Raw genomic sequence first — 19,526 nt, 5'->3', positions numbered from 1 at the left:
TTTTACTATTGGCAGTGCTTAATATTGTAAACCCACCTACCAACTCAGCTACTCACTTAAAAAAGAAAAACAAGCAGTGGATTATACTTTTTCAGAGAGTGGTAATAGAAAAGGACGAGGAAGTAAACTCACTGGTTGTGATACAGTGTCCATCCCTGGTAATAGTTTATTATGGTATTTAATAATGTAAAAAACAGGAACTGATGTTTACATGATAAATATGATGATAGGGTGAGTACTTATAAATGATAACAAACCATAATATTCCATTTTATTTATTTATTCATTCATAAAGACAATCATTTCTGTATGTGCCAGTGTGAGCCAGCTGGTCAATTTTCAACTGCAGTCCTTGATGTTTTGAAACCATTAAGGAGAAAAGTCATACAGAGATTATATCGGTGAATTGTTATACACGTTTAAATCATCCTTTTGAGAAAAAAAAAAAAATTGCCGATTCAGAAAGTCATACAGTGAATATATTGATCCTAAGTTGGTAGTTATAAATGGTACGTTACAAAACTTTCCAATTTTCATGACAAAGTCATAAAAATCATAACTTTGCAAAGAAATAACCTGCCATGTTTCCATTCTCATAACAATAATGTACATTGATTATATTGGCCTTCAATGAGCAGTTTCAAAAGTTTCAAAAAAGCCTTTATATCTTCATAACAGTCATACAGCGATTACATTGCTCCTAAATGAGTAGTTATAAATGATAACATTGCAATAAACTTTCATATTTCCATAAGGTCATAGAGCGATTATATTGGTCCTCTGAGTAGTTCTAAATGATAACATTGCAAAAATAATCAAAAATCATATTTTCATTTTCAGAACAAATTCACGTAGTTATATATAAACTGGTCTTCAGTAAAAACTAAAAAAAACATCTTTCATTTCAGAAGTTTCAAAACATAAGCATGTCAGTGATACCATTATTTTGTTTATAGTAATGTTTCAATATCACGATATGGCGAGCAGCATCTTGACACGTCAAAAACTCTTCAATTGACTCTGCCAACATGACGTGTGTTTGTCTCTAATCCCTAATTGACATACGTCTCTACTTTACTGAGAAGCTCAGATGCTTTGTTGAGTGCTGCCATTTCATTCTCTGATTTGAACTGTTCATTTGGAATGTGGGGAAATGGATGATAGTTTGGATACTGAGTCTTTTTGGCATCCACTCCCAGAGTCTTCAGATTCTCGACGATTTGAGGCAGAACTCTCAGTTGGAGGTTGTACAGCGAAACCTTCTTGGCGAGGGCTGAAATGGAGCTGCTGGTGGGATGTTGTCCATCTCTTTTAAGCTGTGCAGCTATGAGAGACTTTTCCACTGCTTGATGGATTTTGAACAGACACCACTCTGTGCTCGCCCCACCAATGTCTTTGTCAGCTGCGTTGAGATCACAGCGAGCTTGACGACACCAGCGCTTGGCCTCCTCTTTGTTTGGACTCGGCACATTTTCATTATGGGTCCAAAAGTTGTAGGAATGGTTGTCTCTATTGAATCTCTCTCGACCATCTCTGTGATGCCTGGCCTCCTGATCCCATTGCTGATAGAAGTTGCTGAAATTTGAGTTCCTGCCTGAATAGGACGAGCCTCCAGTTTTGCCTTTGCCTCTGCTGAGCTCATCAATTTGATTCTGCAAGTATGTGAATGCCTCAGTGGCAAGAAGTTGGCAGTCAGGGTTTTTGTCGGGATGCCATCTAAGGTACAGTCGTTTGATGGCTTTATGCCTCTCCTCCTCAGGAAGCATCCAGATATCTGCCAAACATTTGTCAATTTCTCTTTTGGCTTCGTCAACAGATGCTGGTGAGGATCTTGTAGGTGAGGATCTTGTAGATGAGGAACTTGTAGCTGATGGTTTGGAAGAATGGGGCACAGCTCCTGCTAGTGGCACCAGCTCCATGCAAGAAGCTTCAGCAGATGTGCAAGTCCTCCCTCCAGGTTCTGGCTTCTTTTGTCGTTTAAACTGATACAGGTCAAGACAACTGACTTCAATTGGCTCATCTTCTCCAATTTCTATTTTGTATCTTTGTGAATAGGGTCCAGCGTGCCCAGGCAGTTCTTCAACAACAATTGCATGAATGTACTTGTCCTTAGTGTAGCCAACATTGTAGCCAACATATTCCCCCTCTTCAAAGTTATTGAGGATGTCCATGTCTAAGGAATCATGCCATTCCTCTGGAATTTCTGATCCAGGGGCTGGTAGATTAAGGACACTTTCAGTTTCAGCACTGTCATGGATCCTATACTTAGCCAGACATCTCCGAACATCTTGAAGACTGTCACACATGAGAAGTTGTGCGAGGACTAGGAGTTGAGTTGATTCCATTATGTTACCTAAACGAGCATTAATCTCATTTGTCAATGTCATATTGATGTCACTTATCACCTTGGGAGCCATGTCATTGTTGTGTTTCAAGTAAAAGGTGCAACCTTGTTGCCCTTGTTTGACAAAAACATCGGTGTCAGTGGCAGTTTTGTTTAGCGGCTGTTCATTCACCCAAAGCATTGTTTCCAGACTTTCGCAGCAAACAATCTGAATACTGCCAAAAGTCTTCTTGCACATGTCAGTAGCATCCGCTTGTGTCATTTCTCCTTTAGACTGCTGTCTGATCAGGCAAATTAGTCCATGTGTTAATGCTCGTGAGGACAGATGTCTGTCAAACCATCCACTAAATTCACAGTCCGCTTCAAGCTCACAAAGCTGCATGTGTGATTCCACTAATTTCTCCTCAGTGAATTGAGACAGCATTTTAGGCTTCAAATTGTGAGGCAGCAATTGCAGGAATCCTTGATGCTTATATCCGTCACTGCCCAAATGACATTCACTGAGTTTCTGGAGCAACAGAAACTTATTCTCCAGCGCTTCTTCTAACCTTTTGATCTCAAACACTGTGTCATTGTAGTAGATTGTGCATGATGGGTATAGTTTACCATCTACTGCAGGAAGATACAAAGTCTTTACATCGTCAAGGGACTGGTTTCTTTGAGTGTTGATTGACTTGAAAAACTGCTCAACAGCACGTTTCACGGTTTTCTGTTGGTTTGGGTTTAGTTGTTGTTTATCACAGGAATCGGCATAAACTGCTGCCAGAACATTACAATACTGAGCTGCAGTAGGTTTGTCCTTTACACCAATTTTCTTAAAGAAATCTTTGAATATAACATCCTGCGGGGAAATGTTGTACAAATACGGTCTGAACTCGCGGTCATGAGGGAGTGAAAAAGACGCACAATCAGTCCTCACAAGTACTTTGTCTTTTTCAACCAGCACAACTGGAAGACCAGCCAATGGTTGTCCTTCAAACCTGTTTGCTTGCAGGTAGGCATACGCACTTCGAAACACCTTAGCACGGGTTTGGATCGACTTACATGGTGACTGACAGATGTTGCTCATGTTCGTGGTTACACAGTGTGAAGGTGGTTGTTCAAGCGCTCCTGCATTCTTCATCATTTTCAGGCTCTCCTGTGACATATATAAAGGTAGATGTATAATTGTCATTGAAGACCAAATCAATTCTTGATGCTTGGGATCGCTTTCCATCAAAGACCCTCTTATTCCAACAGTAGTTCCCTCAGCAGCAAATGGTTGGTGATAGTTGCACAGTTCTTTTTGAATTTTCACAGGAAAAATGAACTTTATGTCAGCTATGCTCTCCAGACACTTTCCTCCTTTGTGTTCGTCGTCACTCACTATCTTCAAGGCTGCTTCGAAAATGAGTGTTGATTTCTTCTTCAACTCTTCAAGTTGACCGTTTTCTTTTGCTTCTGATTCTACTTGTGTTGCAAAATTGATGATGTCATCTTTTGACACAACATGCTTCATCCCAAGTTCTCTGAGTAAGTCATTCGGTGTTTTTATTAGTAGATTTCCTTCACCCATCTCAGTCCAAAATCTCTGAGGCACAAATCTCTCTTGGGGCACCATTTTCTTGTATAGCTCGACACTGTCATCAAAGAAATATGATGCAGTCTCCAATCTGCCTTGAGAATTGGGAACTAATTTCACTGTCTTCATTGAGGAGATGATTTTCTCCCTATCCTGAGAGTAACTGAATTGTGGTGTCATTAACAGTTTGAGGCAGTGAAGCATCTGCATCTCTGTGAGTGTGTGTACAATGGGCAGAATGAACTCTATGAAATAGTCCAAATCAGTCAGGGTTTGGATGCCCAATATTTCTGACAGACTGCAGTTCTCTGGATTATTTTGGAGAAAAATGTTGCTGCTGTCGGCCAGCATGAACAGATCTGGAAATGTATTTGAATACATGCTGTCGAGGATAAATACCTTTTTAGGCCCATCGATCCTCACTCTGTTACCATGGATTGTTTCAAATAATGGCAACGACTTGAGGTTTCTCTGACACTTTTGCTTGTCTTTGGACTTGGATACTCCAGACTGCAGGAAACACTGTAGCTCTTTCATCTCGTCAATAGAGAGCTTGGGAAACTCAGAGTGGTTAATGTTGACGACCTGGTCCAACACAGAGCTTTTATCATTCACATCCAGAAGTTCTGAGCCCAGTGAAAAAACATGTCGGTCTCCATACGTTGTGAAGAATGCATTGTCAAGCTTCAGAAAACCAAGTTTAAAGAGGATGCCTGATATGTCTGTATCTAAGTCAAACTGAATCACACTTGGCATGTCTTTCATTGTTTGCAGAAAGAGCTTGTTGTTTGACCTTGGAAACACAACGGGTAAAATGCAACAGTCACTGAAGAGTTCCCTCACATCACTTAATGTCAGGCTTTGTTCATCATCACTAGATGTTGCAGGTTTAACGTCACTCATTAAGAACATCCAAAGTGATTTTAACCACTTCAACATGGTCTCGTTTGGGACATGAAGACCACTGTGTCCATCAACTTCACACTCCTGGAGACGCTGCTGAATTAACGGCTTCAGATATTCCGCTGCACGACGAACCGTCAAACTGTTGACAAGACTTTGTAGCGCATGCATGTGCTTCATGTTGGTCTGACAATCTGCAAAGTGGGCCTCGTAGCCAGAGAACAGACCATCATATATTGATATCAGCTTAGGAGATTCGGAGTGAAACACTCTCAAAACTTTATCTCTTGTGAGAAGAAGTGGTAGCCCATTGAGTAAACTGGAGTTGTCCTTGGTGACCTTTTTCAATTCCAAATCTTTTAAGCAGAAACTCAAGAGCTTTGACAATCTGGTTTCATCTCTGATCAGAGTGGCAGTTATGGGCAACGGTAACTGCTCATCTGTTTGGGTTGGGTCATTGAGGGGTTTTTCTCTCAGGAAAGTCTGGACAGTTGAAGGATTCACATATTTCACTTCAATGTCAGCGGATCTGAAACTTTTCCAAACTTTGTGCATGGAAGACGGAACCAATGTCATTCCAAGATCTTCCAAAATGGGAAGGATCTCATCTCTTACTGAGTGTGTCAGGTAAGGTGCCTTAGTTGTCTCAGTTTCTCTGACATTACACCAGTCAAGGGAGTACTGCATAAACTTTTGGCCTGCAATTATTTGTGTGGAACTCATCACTGGAATCACATTAAGGCCTCTTTCTTTGATTGATCTGTATACCTCGTGTATCATTTCATGCCATTCTTGGCCAACATCTTTGGACACAGTTGGCCAAAAACATACATAGCATGACCCCATATGTTGACAAAGGACTTTCTTTTTCACAATGTCACAGCTGATGTGATGAAGGAGATCTGCATACAGTGGAGCAATGACATTCTGTCTCAAAGATTCATTCCAGTCAGATTTACGACTCTGCCCATCTTCTTTCCAAAGGCTTCTCCTGGCAGAATCTACCTCAAAGTTTGCATTGATGTGCACTGGCAGTCCAGTTTTCCCTGGCAAAGGAAGTGAACAAAAGGCTTGTCCATTAAAATCCATAGGTCTGGATAGTGCTGGATCTGAACTCTTGCCGATCTTTAAGCTCACACGCGCTGCTATGGCTACTTGGGGAACTTTGTCTGATAGTGTTAGCTCTCTGTCACCATTGTTTTTAAATGAGTCAAATTGTTCCGCAATGATCCATCTAGTTTGTCTTTTCTTGGAGGTTGAAATCAAGGTTTCATAAATAGCCTTGTCTGCCGTTGTTGCTTTGTCAGATTGCAGCGCATTTTGTTGAAGTTTTACAAAAGCCTCTTTTCTTTCTCTGCATTCCTCTGGTACACTTTTTTCAACTTCAAAGATGGTTTCAAGTTCCCCTGAATGTTCCTGGATTTCATGGAATGTTATTTTGCAGATGTTTTTCAGAAACAGAATTAGTCCTTCGGGATCTTCAGAGAGTGCAGAGCATAGGTCTTCCATATCCTTATCAGTGACTCCATTCAAGGATATTTTAGAGTCGTTTTCCATGGTTCTTAGAGGTAATCTGAACATGGTGCCTTCTTTAAGAGAAAATTGGTCTGGAAGAAAAGATTTGTAGACATCCATGTACATGTTCTTGAAAGTGTCAACTAGGTTATAGCCAGTGCCAGTGGGTGGTTTGTCTGAATAACTTTCAATGTATTTCTGATTGGGATCAGAAATGCAGAGTTTTTCATCTCCAGTGATGATTGAGGGGCAGTCAGTCAGATGGTAAACAGAGTTGAATCCTACTCCATATTTTCCTATCTTCCCTGGTGAGTTGTGCTTTCCTCCTTCTCCCAGCTGTTGAATGCCAGCCAGGTCAGTGTCAGAAAACACTTTGTTGTTGAACACACAACATCTTTGAGGATATCCTTCTTAGCTGGATAGGCTGAAATTATGTTTTTAATTCGAACAGTTAGTTGTTCCTGCTGTTCAAACTGAAAAGCAAATGGTGAAGTGTTCTCAACTGCGCAGTTTTGGAGGGTACAATGCCTGGTAGTTTTGATTCCAAAGTGGCATGCCAAAACACGGGGGAGAAGCTCGTGACATAATACAACACCTGAAGCGACTGGCATCCATGGGCTGTCGTTGTAAAATATCTGACTTGCAGGTTGTAAAACACCATGCTCGTTGGGTATGAGATAGTCAATAGTTGTTTTGTCTTCTGGCTCATATATCCCTTCTTTGAGAATTGTGAGGCAAATTGTTAGATCACTCTTTGGCAGGGTCTTGTTACCATGTTGAGAGTGCAGTTCCTGAAGCACATTTTCAAACTGACTGGTTGTAAAACATTTTTCAACACCTACACTTTCCCAGAGCCTCCTGAAACCATTGAAGACAGTTGGAAGAACGTAGAGATAGGGTTTTGCTTCCAATTGCCCATTTTCAGCTACACAATTCACATTTACAAACGTACTGCCAACAAGAATGAATGGGAATGAATTTGCCCTCTCTGAAATTAAAGTGGAATCCCCAGGTTCACCGAGCCACTGATCCAGGAACTTATAGCATTCAGATGCTATTGTGTGAACCATGGATGCGTCAATGGTTTCAGATTGCTCACAGGCTTCTTGCAGCTGCTGAAGCACTTCCTCAGGACTTGGGCTGTCATGAATTCCCAAAATGTGCAAGACTGGATCCTTATTGTGTATTTTCAGATTGGTATCAAGCACATGTTGTGTCATGTTAACGAGTGGGGAGCATTTGCCATGGAAAATATCAGTGGGTTTTTGAAATGTTACATTTCTGTCCATTTTTGTGTCACCGGGGGAAAATGCTGGGATAAATTCAGTCATCCTCAATGTTTCCCAGTGGGGAGAGTCTTCGTCATTCGTGTGACTCTTCATAAGTTCAAGAAGGCAACTCAAATGCCCATATGCCTTCTTTTTGTCTGTGCTCCAGGTTTTGGAGATTGTGCCTGCTTTCTGTGTGATGTCTTCCAGTGGGAGATCATCATTTGCCATTCCAAGTTCCAGCAAGCGTTGAATCCTTTTGGGGGAGCAAAAGTCATTTTTGGTCCCTCCAAGCAAGCGTCCCTCTTCTATTTCAAAAAGACAGGACACTCTCCCTGACGGATTCACAAGTTTCCTGATAAACTGGAGCTGTCCACCTTTTGTGGGGATGCATGGAAAGCAGACCAGTAGTTTGTCAATGTCTTTGTTATTTAGGTCAATAGCATGCAGCACAAGAGTATCTCTCGTCTTAGAATCCATGGTAGTAAGGTTGTTAAACACTACTTCTTGGTAAAACGTGTCCCAGTTCCATGTTCTCTCCTGTAAAACCTTCTCAAGGCCAGACTGTTTGAAGCCATTTCTCAACCACAGTGGAAGAGGAACAACATGGTTGGGTGCTTTTGCATGTTCCTTGCATACCTTCACTACAAGTGCACTGATGTCCTTATCCTCTTCGATGCTCTCATGTAGAAATATGGCATTGTTAATTGAGCACCAATGTTCTCCATCACTAAAGAGCTCTGGGCCAATAGAGTTCTGAGCAATGGTGGAGTACAATGCATCAACCAAAGGCTTGAAAGTATCACTCACTTTCTCTCTATCAGGCAAAAATGTGTGATAACAGTAAGGTTCCAGTTGCTTGTTTTCAGACATTTTCTTCAGTGCAAAAAGTGCAGTAACATATGCCGTCACTACTGGATCCTGAAGAAGGGCTTTGTTCCAGTCATGTTTCACCCCACTCTCCCACAGACCTTTTCGGTTACTTGTCACAGCAAATGTTCCATTTACATTGACTGGAAGACCTGTGTGAATGGAAAGAGGGAGGAAGCAAAATGCCTGTCCAACAAGATCTGTTTGTAATGAGGCCAGTTTACCAGTTTCTGGATCCATCTGCAAAGGCACAGCAACCCCCCCGATGGGCAAAGAGAACCTGGCTTGCTTGTTTTCTTTAAGGGCCATTTGCAACGACCGATGTGTCCCAAAGCAGTTGTACAGTAGCCAGGGCTGGACTTCAGTTACACCAGATTGCTGACTAGTTATTTGGACAATGTTGACTGTGCCGCAGTCAATGACTTTGCATTTTCCATCAAGTTTCATCAGTGATTTCTCAGCTTCACGTTGCTTTGACAAATTGGTTTCATCAGTAATCCTCATTGTACTCACAGTGGTTTTGGAGACAGTGAGGACGGTTTCTATTTCGTCATCTCTTGGAGGAGTTGATACATTGTTTGACATACGTTGTAGAGACAATGTATTGATGTTCTTCAAAAACAGCAGGTGTGTTTGTGAATTGTTAGTAAAGTGCTGTTGAAAAGTGATGATATCGTCTTTGTGATACACCCTTGAACTTATTTCTGACTTTAAAGCCTCTTCTTCAGTTCGGAAAGGTAGTCTGATCAGAGTGCCTGGATAGGGCTCAGGGGGACTTTGTCTGCTGAAATTGCAATCAAAAATGCGTTCATATGGTCCAAACTGACCAGGAAAGCAATGAAAAAGTCGTTTCTGAGAGAGATCCAGCTTGATTCCAGGATTTGTATTAACTTTGATGTGCTTCTTGAGGTGTGTCACATTTGGATCAAGTATGAGAAGACTGTTGCCACTGAGGATAGAAGGAACATCTGTCACATGATACACAGTATTGAATCCAAGTCCAAACTTTCCAATTTTTTCCACCTTGTTTTCCTTCGAGGCAGAACCAACTCTGACAACATTTTTCCAATCCTCAGCTGTGAACTGCTCATTATTAAATGCCCAAAGGCAAGGTCCTTGACAAAGAGTCATGTCAGGGTCAATGAGACTTTCAGGGCTGTCTTTGTGGACTCTGAAATCCACCAAGAATTTGCAGGCATCTGCCCCAGCATCCTCTGCATTTTGAATGAGCTCTTTGAAGATGTCACTTTCTTCATCATACTCTTTAAGAATGTTTTTTATCCTCATTGTTATCGGTTCAGATTGTCCACACTGTTCTATTCCCACTAACTCTGGATCAAGGATGTGGGTACTGAGAAATCGGATGTTAAACCATTCAGCAGCTGCTTTTGGGATTTCTTCATGTAAAACATGAATTTCCTCCTCGCTGTACGTAAGCTCCTTCAACCCATTTTTTCTGACATCACAGAAGACTGCAGTTGACAGTGGTTTTAGGGTATGTTGTTCACCCTCTATGAGGACTGGCACTGGGATGTCATCCTGAACGATCTTCTTCTCTCTCCACAGCCAGTTAAGAATTTCTACTGACACCTTTACCTCAGAGGCATTTGCAAATGGCTGTTGCCTTTCTTCAATGGTTTTCTGGATGGAATAAAGAATACCAATAATTTCTTCATCTGAAAGCGACATTCTCAGACCAAACTCTCGGAGCAAGTTCTTGAATGGCCGAAATTCATTTGGCACCTTCCCAATGTAAGAGCTCAGATCAAGATTGAGTGGGTAGTCTAGAACCAGATCATGCAGTGATACAAACTGGTTGTGGCTCCACAGCCAGGGTGTGTCCTTGTTCATCTTTGTTGAATACACAGAAATGTGGTCTTGCATGTGTTTGTAAATGCTATGCAACTCCTTTTTGAAATCCGGATTTGTATCAGGATCAAACATTTCCTGTGCTTTTGATGTCAAGACTGACAAATTCTCGATCACTTTTTCAGGTGGGGGCAGGCATTTCAGACCAAGTTGTCTGCTCATTCTGTCACTGAACTTTTCCACCAGAGGCATCACATGCCCAACAATGTTGTTGTACACAGAATCTCTTATTTCATCCGGGCAGAAGAAACTTGTCTGGTGAACATTACCAGGATTAGGACATGGGATCCATTTTAGCATCTTGAGGCGATTAAGCTGCTCAGGAGAAAACTTTGAGAGTAGATCATATGTGTCCAACATCTTCAAGAGCACCTGAGCTCTATTGAGAGCTTCAGTTTGAGAATCAGCATGACGTCTATCAATCAGTGTGGCGGCTTGAAGCAAGTGCTCAGGTGACACATCTACTTCTTTATATAGCAATCCGAGATCTGTTAGGCTTTGAAGCATCTGTGATGTGTGAGTGTATGAAGGTGGGGGGAAGAAATCGGACTCAAAAATGACTTTAAAGTTTTCAATTCTTGGATCAAAAAAGCTTGAGGTCTTTTTCAGATTTCCATTCACTTCAATGAAGCTCAAGTCCTTACATCTGCGTTTCAAGGTCTGACTTTGAGAGAAAAGGATATCACCATGCTGTAATATCCAAGTCATGATTTTCTCAGTGTCTTCTTTTCTGCAAGTCCCCCTCTCGATACACTCAATGAGAAGATTGGTCACGTCAGCGGTGCTCAAGAGATTGACCTTGAGCAGCTGTAACAGTCTGCGATCAGCCTCAGTTGCACACTTCACAACGGAATCTGGCATAGGGAACTCTGCTGGTACCGTTAGACCAGAAATTAGATCCACAGCTTGTTTTGATTGAGCTTCAACACAGGAGCCTTTCATGGTCTGAAACAGAGGCAACTTTGAGAGTAAATCTTTCTCAGTGGTTGAGAGAGCATCCACACGAGGATCCAGATGAGAGAGATAGTCTTTCAGTTCTTCTCGTGCTTTGTAAGAGGCAGTCTTGAATTCTCTGATGAGATTCTGAGAATCTAAATTTGCCAAGACTTTCATGACACTCCTTGGAGATGGGCACAGCACATACGAGTCGAGGTCTTTGTGTGTGAGCCAATCGTTTCCTCTCACCACTGTGCCACCGACTTTGTTCACCAACTGAGCCATTTGTTCTGGCAAGTTCATCTGCTTGCTTTTCTGAAAAATGAGGGTTGTTTGCTGCTCTAGTCTTGCTAGTGACACAGGCTGACTGACAGAGAGGGGACTGACTGGTATTAATGGAATTCCAGTGAAACTACTTAACTCTTTGAAGTGAGTGTTGAGAAATTTCCAGAATTCTTGGAGCCAGCCCAAAGGTGGATGTTGGCTGCTGCTGCCCCAGGTAACAAGCCCCGTCTTCATCTGCTTCCAGTCCTGTGGCAAATACCTCCTTGTATATTTGGCAACGTGGTCTGCTTTAATGTTGATGACCTTGAAGAAATCTGAAAAATAGATTTTAGAAAAATATATACATAAATGTTTGTGTAGTGTGAAAACATGCAGATGACGGATTTAACTAACTTTCAAATCACTTTACTATAAAATGACATTTCCTACTTTGTCTGGCCAGTTCTTTCAGGTGGGTACTGCAGGCTGGATTGAGATCATCTGGGATGAAGAGGTGTTTGCAGAATGGTAGCAAGACTCTGCACAGAAGATACGTTTGTTCATTGTGCATGTAACAAAAACGAGGACATTGGCATATGATCTTGGTGTACATTGAGTGACCAAATACTTATTCTTTTACAATCTAAACAGAAATAAATAACAGTAATTGTCAAATAATATACTGAAGCAAGTGTGAGCCAATCAATACCAATGATCCTAGGTTTGGCTTTGGGGAACTGCTGCCAACATTTGGCAACTTAGTATGTAATAGCTTTAGTAGCTTGTGATGTAATTGCTTTAAATTACATTAAATTATCAACTTCTGTTAATCCATTTAATATCTAGACTGTAAAGAGAATGAAGCCAAAAATTAAAAACCTACCTTGGAAATTCTTTGCTGTCAATTAAAGCAGTGTCCTCTTCTTTGTTTGAGAAAGATCTGAAAGAGCCATCGTTGAGTGGAAGTAGCTGAAGACCCTCGAGTTCTCTGTATTTGCCATCACTTAAGACATATTCCAAAAGCCAGAGTTTGTCGTCTTTAGAGATGATGTGCACCCTACGGAGAATGTCCCTCAGGAAAGTTGGAGTCACGTATTTTAGGGTGTTGAAGTGTGGATAAGCCTCGTTTATAGCTCTTGCAACACTACCTGGTAAAGTGACAAGATTTTCTCCACATGAAACCAAAGTCCTTTTAATGGCGGCCACTATGTCAGGGCTTGTTGGTCCATTACAGGGGAACACGGCTTCCGATAGAGTGATGAACTCTCTTTCATCTTTGGCAAGAGAGAGGAAAGCCACATTCTGTCGGAATAAGTGATGAAAGACATCCAGAGCAACGGCATGCCATTTGTCTTTGTGCTGTATCTGGGCGATATCTGGCCAAAGATCGTACACGGAAGAGATGGGCAGAATAGATTTTTGGGCAAGTTTGATGGCATCTTGCATGATCATGAGGTATGCCTGTGGGAGCACCTCCTTCATCAGCAATTCATTCCACACAGCATGTTCGTCATGTTTCTGGTCTTCCTCTTGCCACTTGATGTGTCTTCTGTTGTCTGTGAGGCCAAAGCACGCGTTGATATAAACTGGGAGTCCCGTCTTGTTGGATTCATTGTTTGGGAGAGGAAGGAAGCAGCTCAGTCTACTCTCACTACAATCTCTCTTCTCACCACAAGGGAATGCCAAGTCAACTTGAGGGAAAAAGCTCAACTTTTTTGCAAGTGAATCAAGATTTTCCACATTGCCTTCTTTCATGGTACATGTTGTCACAAGCCACTTTGTTTCTTTTTGGTCCTCTGAGTTGAGGGTTATCAATTTGAACCTTGTTGAACCCTCAACGATTGACTCCTCTTCTGACTTGTGAATGACATCTGTGGGGACTGAGGAGTTCACTTCAAGTCTGGTGTTAACAGTGCCATGTACATCGATATGTATCAAGGACACAGAGGTCACATTTTTCAGGAACAGAAGGCTTAAGTCTGCATCCATAATGAAGCTATCAAAAAGCTCAACCACCTTGTTCGAGTCATATAGATTATCTGAAATATCTGATGCCTTATTGCGCAAGGGGAACCTGAAAAGTGACCCGTCAAAGCGCTGATCCTCCATGATGACTTTTGACCATTCTTGTTTGCTTACAAGTGAAACTATATCTCGAAAGGGTTGGAACTGATCATGCATAGTAGTTAGAGCTTCTTGGTGTTCTGCATCATCCAACGACCAGAGAAACCCCCCCCTCCTTTCTCCGAATATTGATTCTTGGGGGTCCATCATGCCAAGGTGCTCTGAACTGAATATACTTGGCACATCTGTGAATGAAGTAAAACAGATATTGCCCCATGAATATATTATGCATGTTCTCTAAAGACAAACATTCAAACTAAGACAATTCAGTATACAAGTGTATCTGTACATAGTTTCACCTGTTATGTGGTAAACAGAGTTGAAGCCGATTCCAAACCTCCCAACTTTGTTTGGGTCATTGCGCTTGACACTCCGCCCTGCCATCTGAATTCCCTTCCAGTCATCCTCAGTGAACGCTGCATTGTTGTAGGCGTAGAGAGCAGGACCTTTGCAAACACAATAATAATTGAATGTGTTCATTAATTTTTTCATTTTGGTGATTCCTGACAATAATAGGAAACACAATCTAGAGAGCTGGTTAATATTAATATATCCAGCTGGGCACCAATGTGAGTTCAGTGACATAATGACCCGTACTTCTTCTGTAGGTTCCTTGCACTGCAGCAGGAAGTAAACTAGGACACATTATGAAGGTTTACGTTGAAAAGTGTGAAATGTTCTATAACTGCTGATGTTGAAATCGATCCCAGCATGCATTGAGTGAGGTACAATGGTTTAAGAGGCTGAGGTTGAAAACATATAATCAGTAGACATGAGGCAATTTCCGCCAGAAGGTCTCAATATTGTAAAGTGTTGACTAAAAAAGGAACATTTTAAGCTCTTTTAATATCCTAATATGGTGACGACAGTCAATTGTAAATTTAGAGAGATGTAGAAAAGACATCCTTATTTCTGCTGAATATAAATGATTCAGCATATTAGACCCTAATGCCATCCTATCAAGTGATCATAAGAACAAAGTTTGTGTCAGGTCGGCAGAAAATGTATTGTCAAGACAAAAAATGATTTTGTTTTCATAAATAAAACATTACACTTTTCCTCTTTGGTAAAACAACCTGGACTATGGGAGGAAACCCACATGACAACAACAATCGCATACAAACTCCAGGGCTGACATTTGATTACTGGCTAAGAATATTAGATTCTATTTGCTCTTCTCAATTTTCTCATATATATTTTTGTTGAAAAATACATCACGACTATTGTAGATGCTACATACCTTGGTATTCTCCCAATTCATTGGTCCAAAGGCTCTCAGTCCCATAGCTCCTCTCATCATGGATGAAAACCACTTCCGTGGCTTGAGCATCATCTGCATTTTGAATCAGCTCCTGTTGCCAGATAAAAACAATAACCATTAGAGCTTAGCAGACCAAATCTAATACTCAAGGATTACCACGTTCCTCTGCACAACTGCCACTGTGCCAAGCTCCAAATCTGGGCAACAAAAGAGTATAGTTAAAGCCCCAGCACACCCTTAGTCCAACTACACAGGTGTTTTCACTTCAACTATGTTGCCTTATTAGACCTCGTCTCAGGACTGTGTGGGCGTGTACAAACTATGCTTGATTGACATCTACCTTACTTATCTGGTGTTTTGTTTAATCTGTTTGGGTGGGAAACCCATTCCCCTTTATCGTTCTCATTAGTACATAGTGCTTAGCGCAACCAGTTTCCACAAGACTGAGGGTCTAATCAGCGAGAGTAATTCAAAACACCTTTGTGGGCGTGCAGAGTGCCACTTTAAGAAGACTGAGAAATTGATAAGACTATCAATGTTACATGGAGTTACCAGTTGATGTATTACACCAAAGGCTAAATCTAATACAAGCAAATTCAGTGGCTCTGTCATAAATGTGGTTTATTATGTTCAGTTTTGTTGACATTGCCTCAGAAAGTGATTTCTGGTAATTTCTGGTCATTTTTGTAGTTTGTAGTGTTGTTGAATTGTATCGACTTATATTTATATATAATGTTATGATGAATGGAACTGGTATCTCAAGTGTATCGTCAAATAGAAAAGAACTCCAATGTTTGAGTCAATTAACAAGAAGCAATCCAGTGTTAACATGTGTTGATAATAACTGTTTTATCAGTGCCTTTTTTACTGTTGGGACTTCACAATGTGGTTGAAACAAAGGAATTTTGCCCACCTAGCAATTCAACAGCCTGATTAGAGTTTAACCACACCAAACCCCACCAGACAGTAAATCTCATCTATGGGAGATTTGGGTCCAAACTAAACACTGGGGTCTCATTGGAGGAGGGCTATAGGCACCACGGGGACCTCTGTGATACGGCCATGATGTCACCGAGACATATCAGCGCTACCGCCGAAGCCAAAGACAGAAATTCTGATCAACGCACCGTCCGCTACGAAGCAATTTCAAAGTAAGAGGCTTTTGTCTGGGCAGAGATAGGTCATAGTGTGTCTGTAACCTTGTTTGTTTTTAAGTTCAACTGTAATGTTAACGTGTTATTGTACATTTTTACAGACCACCGAGTTACGTTAGTGCTGTGTAAAAATGACTGTTGTGTTGTTTCAATGCTGTTGTACGAGTGCTGATCCATGCAGCTATAATAGTGTATTTAAATACACCAGGTTGATAAACTGTGCTTTATTAGTTAAAGGTCCAGTGCTGCGACTGCCGAATCTGAGTTTGCCAGTCAGGTTTAGGATAAAGTAACAGTTGCTGTATTTTACTGCGGCGGTGAGGGTCTGTCTTGTTTTTAGTGTTTTCATTCTCCTTATTGTTTAAACTAACCCACACACACACACAGGTTGTGTTGTTCTGCACGTGGTGTGTAAGCACGGCCTGTATTGTGTGCCTCATTGGACCATTAAATAATTGTTGACTTGTCGCCATTTTTGTAGTTTTGCACAGCGTAATCACATACGCGATGACGGCCGCCATTTTTGTAGTTCTCCCTCCCTCCCCTTGTTATTGTAATTGTTAGTTTATATTGTTGACTTGATCAGTTTTGTTAGAAGTAAATTAACTCAGTTATACTTTAAAGAGCAGTTTTCTGGGATTACTTTGTGTATGTGTCTTGTGATAGCTGGATATCGTGTCTTGTGTTTGAATTCAACCTTCACTGTTCACTCTTAATGTGCAATAGTACTTTGACTATGGGCAGTTTGAGTGTCACGGTCTTGGTTTAGTTTGTTTCCCCGTTTTATTTTGCCTCGTGTCACGTGTTGACTTCACTTACTGCCTTTGTGATTGTGTGCCCTGCCCCTGATTGAATCCTTGCGTGTCTAATCACCTACACCTTCCCAGTGTATTGTAATGATAAAAATGTTTTAACCTCCTCATCATATTTTCTGTGAGATATGTTGCTGTTAGGAAGTTCATTTGTCTGGATGTCTGAACACATTGACCTATTTGGTCTAGTACAAAGGTCACTTTGCGATCGCAAATCAGCCCTGCGTAGGTATTGGCGCTCTCTACAACGTTTGTTGTCATTCTTGTTCAGGACGGGCAGCTGCAGTGTTCTTTCTGCAATCAACTGCTTCTTGTTGACTAAACATTTCTGCCTTAGTCGCCGGTGTGTTATCTGTCTCCTCTGTGCCGGCCTGCCGGCTGGTATAAATACCTTGTTTTGATTCTGCGTCTCTAGAGCATATTCACAGTTCACTGCAATACGTGGTTGTGTTTGTGTTCTCTGTTTGCAAACATTAAATTGACTTTTTGAAACTTTGATCATTCATCAAGACTCTGTTTTTATGTTAAACACTTTGGATAAAACCAACTTCACTCCTGAACTTTTGAAGGAAATCTTCCACAACAGTATTTAAACCCTGTGTTCCCCCGTTCTGCTCTACTTCCTGGAATATTCCCTGCTATCCTGTATGTATCCCTCGTGCCTTTATCCAAATTACCTGATCCTGTTTAGTGTTTTGCCCGTTCTGGTTTTCCTTGGATTTTTTGTGACACATTTTTGGACTTTTGGAAGTTGTGTTTTTAACATCGTCTTGGTTGTTAAAAAAAAACAGCATTTATTCATTATTCTGCTCCCTGTGTCTCTCTACATTTGGGTCCATCCCCTAGTTTGGTTATTGGTCCCTGATCTCAGGGTGGTGCCCCGTTATTCATATTTGGATATTAATATTTTTATTAAAGTCAACAATTTAATTTCCCAGCATTACCATAACATTTTGACACATTGTCGGAATAGTATAGACGCTATTGATATTATAAATGATGCCTGAATTCAATTTAGCTGCTACAGTTTCAGGTTCCAAGTAGTGTGCGTGTTAGAGCACTGTCACACTGTTTTGGCTTACTTGGAAACTTAAATAGAATCGTTTTTATATAGTAACACCTGTGCTTTTCCTACCATGACAACTGAAAATTTCTGCTGTTAAAAAAACAATTCATGGGAGCATGTTTTACACCACAGTGTCAAAAAAAATTAGAAAATTGGCAGATTACTCAGCGTGACCCTAACATTGGATACATTTTTTGTTGAGCAGCCAACGTGTCTCAAACAGGCTCCCACAGTTGGTGACATTACATGAAGTTATTTACCTCCAACACAAAGGACTGCTTCACTGACCAGTTAACCCAAATGGGATTTATATTGTGGGGAATACAGCCAATATGTCAACATTAAACAGAAACAGTCTTCATTTGTTTGCCATTATCATTTAACAGGGCACAATACATTCAATTCAAAAAGATGTTGCCAAAAGCTCACTTGCTCATGTGTTGTCCCTGGGTGGGGGCCCCTCTGGTTTTATACAATTAAAAACCAATGTCATCCATGCATTCATTGAGTGCGACACATCATTTGTTGTTTTATTGGCAGGACAAAAAGTGCAATTTAAATATTTCGTTCATATTTCGTATCCTAAAAGTCTGTAAATCAAACAAAATCACCTGTTTTCAGGATTCAAAATAAATTCAAACAGGATCAACATGTTTAGCAACCACGCTGGTCATACCAAAATAAATGGACTTCCAAAATCCATGTGTATTAGCTAGATCTAAAGAATAATGCTATCCATCAGTGAGAAAATATGAAATGCTGTACAAAGAAATGATTATAAATCAGTATTTGACGGAGCATTTTACCCACCTTCAAAATTTGTCCACCATCTGGATACCGACGGAGAATATCTTGCAGGTAGTCAATGAAGGGCGGCGCTGTTGCCCCGAAGGACGTTCTAAACAAAGAATTAAAGAGTCAGAAACTAGAGTTAAAATTTAAATCAACACAGAGAGAGTCCTCCAGAAGCAATTAAGGTAGAAAGAGATGGGATTTGAGTCACGTTCCACCAGCATGTATTATGTTTTACTTACTTCTGTACAATAAAACAGTAAAAAATTAAGAGCCTGAATTTACAGTCCAAACAAGATGTTAGGCAGAAAGCCAATATACAGCCATAAACTTTAAACTTCCTCAAAAAAGCAAGCTATACAATCCTCGGGCTGGGGATGACATGATTTCAACTCAAATGTTGCTTCACTGCACTTTGGTCAACATAGCTTGTTATTCTCTTGATGGTTCAGTTTGCACATAAAACAAGCTAAAAAGAGAAGTGCAGCTCACCCAGTTTTCTTCTTGGTCTTCGAACTCATCCTTTCAGGCTCGGAGGCTGTAAGAGAGTCAGAATGCATGGCATTACATTGCAGAACAATTCCATGTTATGGCTGCACCTGCTGCCACACAGCTAATGTAAGTGTCGGTAACACTCCTGCACAAAGTTAGTTTTCTGTCGTTTATTTATCCTTTCGTTGAGTTTTGTTGATCTGTTGACTTCATGCACATTGCAGGCGACTCAGCAAACAGATGGTGCATCGCTTTTGTTTCACACACAACTGTGTACATACATCATACTCATTTA

General features: G+C 40.9%; 1 protein-coding gene across 1 annotated transcript; it reads right to left on the bottom strand.

Annotated features, from left to right (window-relative positions):
* Positions 1-284: 284 nt before the first annotated feature.
* Positions 285-19,260, bottom strand: LOC306783299 (sacsin-like; the record flags this gene model as incomplete). Its single annotated transcript, XM_079276887.1, is given in 8 exon segments — positions 285-6,715; positions 6,718-11,865; positions 11,981-12,069; positions 12,414-13,839; positions 13,954-14,100; positions 14,895-15,006; positions 18,758-18,845; positions 19,232-19,260. Coding segments are annotated over 8 exon segments (12,702 nt in total). The 3' UTR covers positions 285-1,052.
* Positions 19,261-19,526: the final 266 nt, after the last annotated feature.

Source organism: Melanostigma gelatinosum (genome assembly GCF_949748355.1).
Source record: "Melanostigma gelatinosum genome assembly, chromosome: 10".
NCBI lineage: Eukaryota > Metazoa > Chordata > Actinopteri > Perciformes > Zoarcidae > Melanostigma > Melanostigma gelatinosum.
Note: the sequence above shows the minus strand (reverse complement) of the source record. Positions and strands in the feature narration are given on the sequence as shown.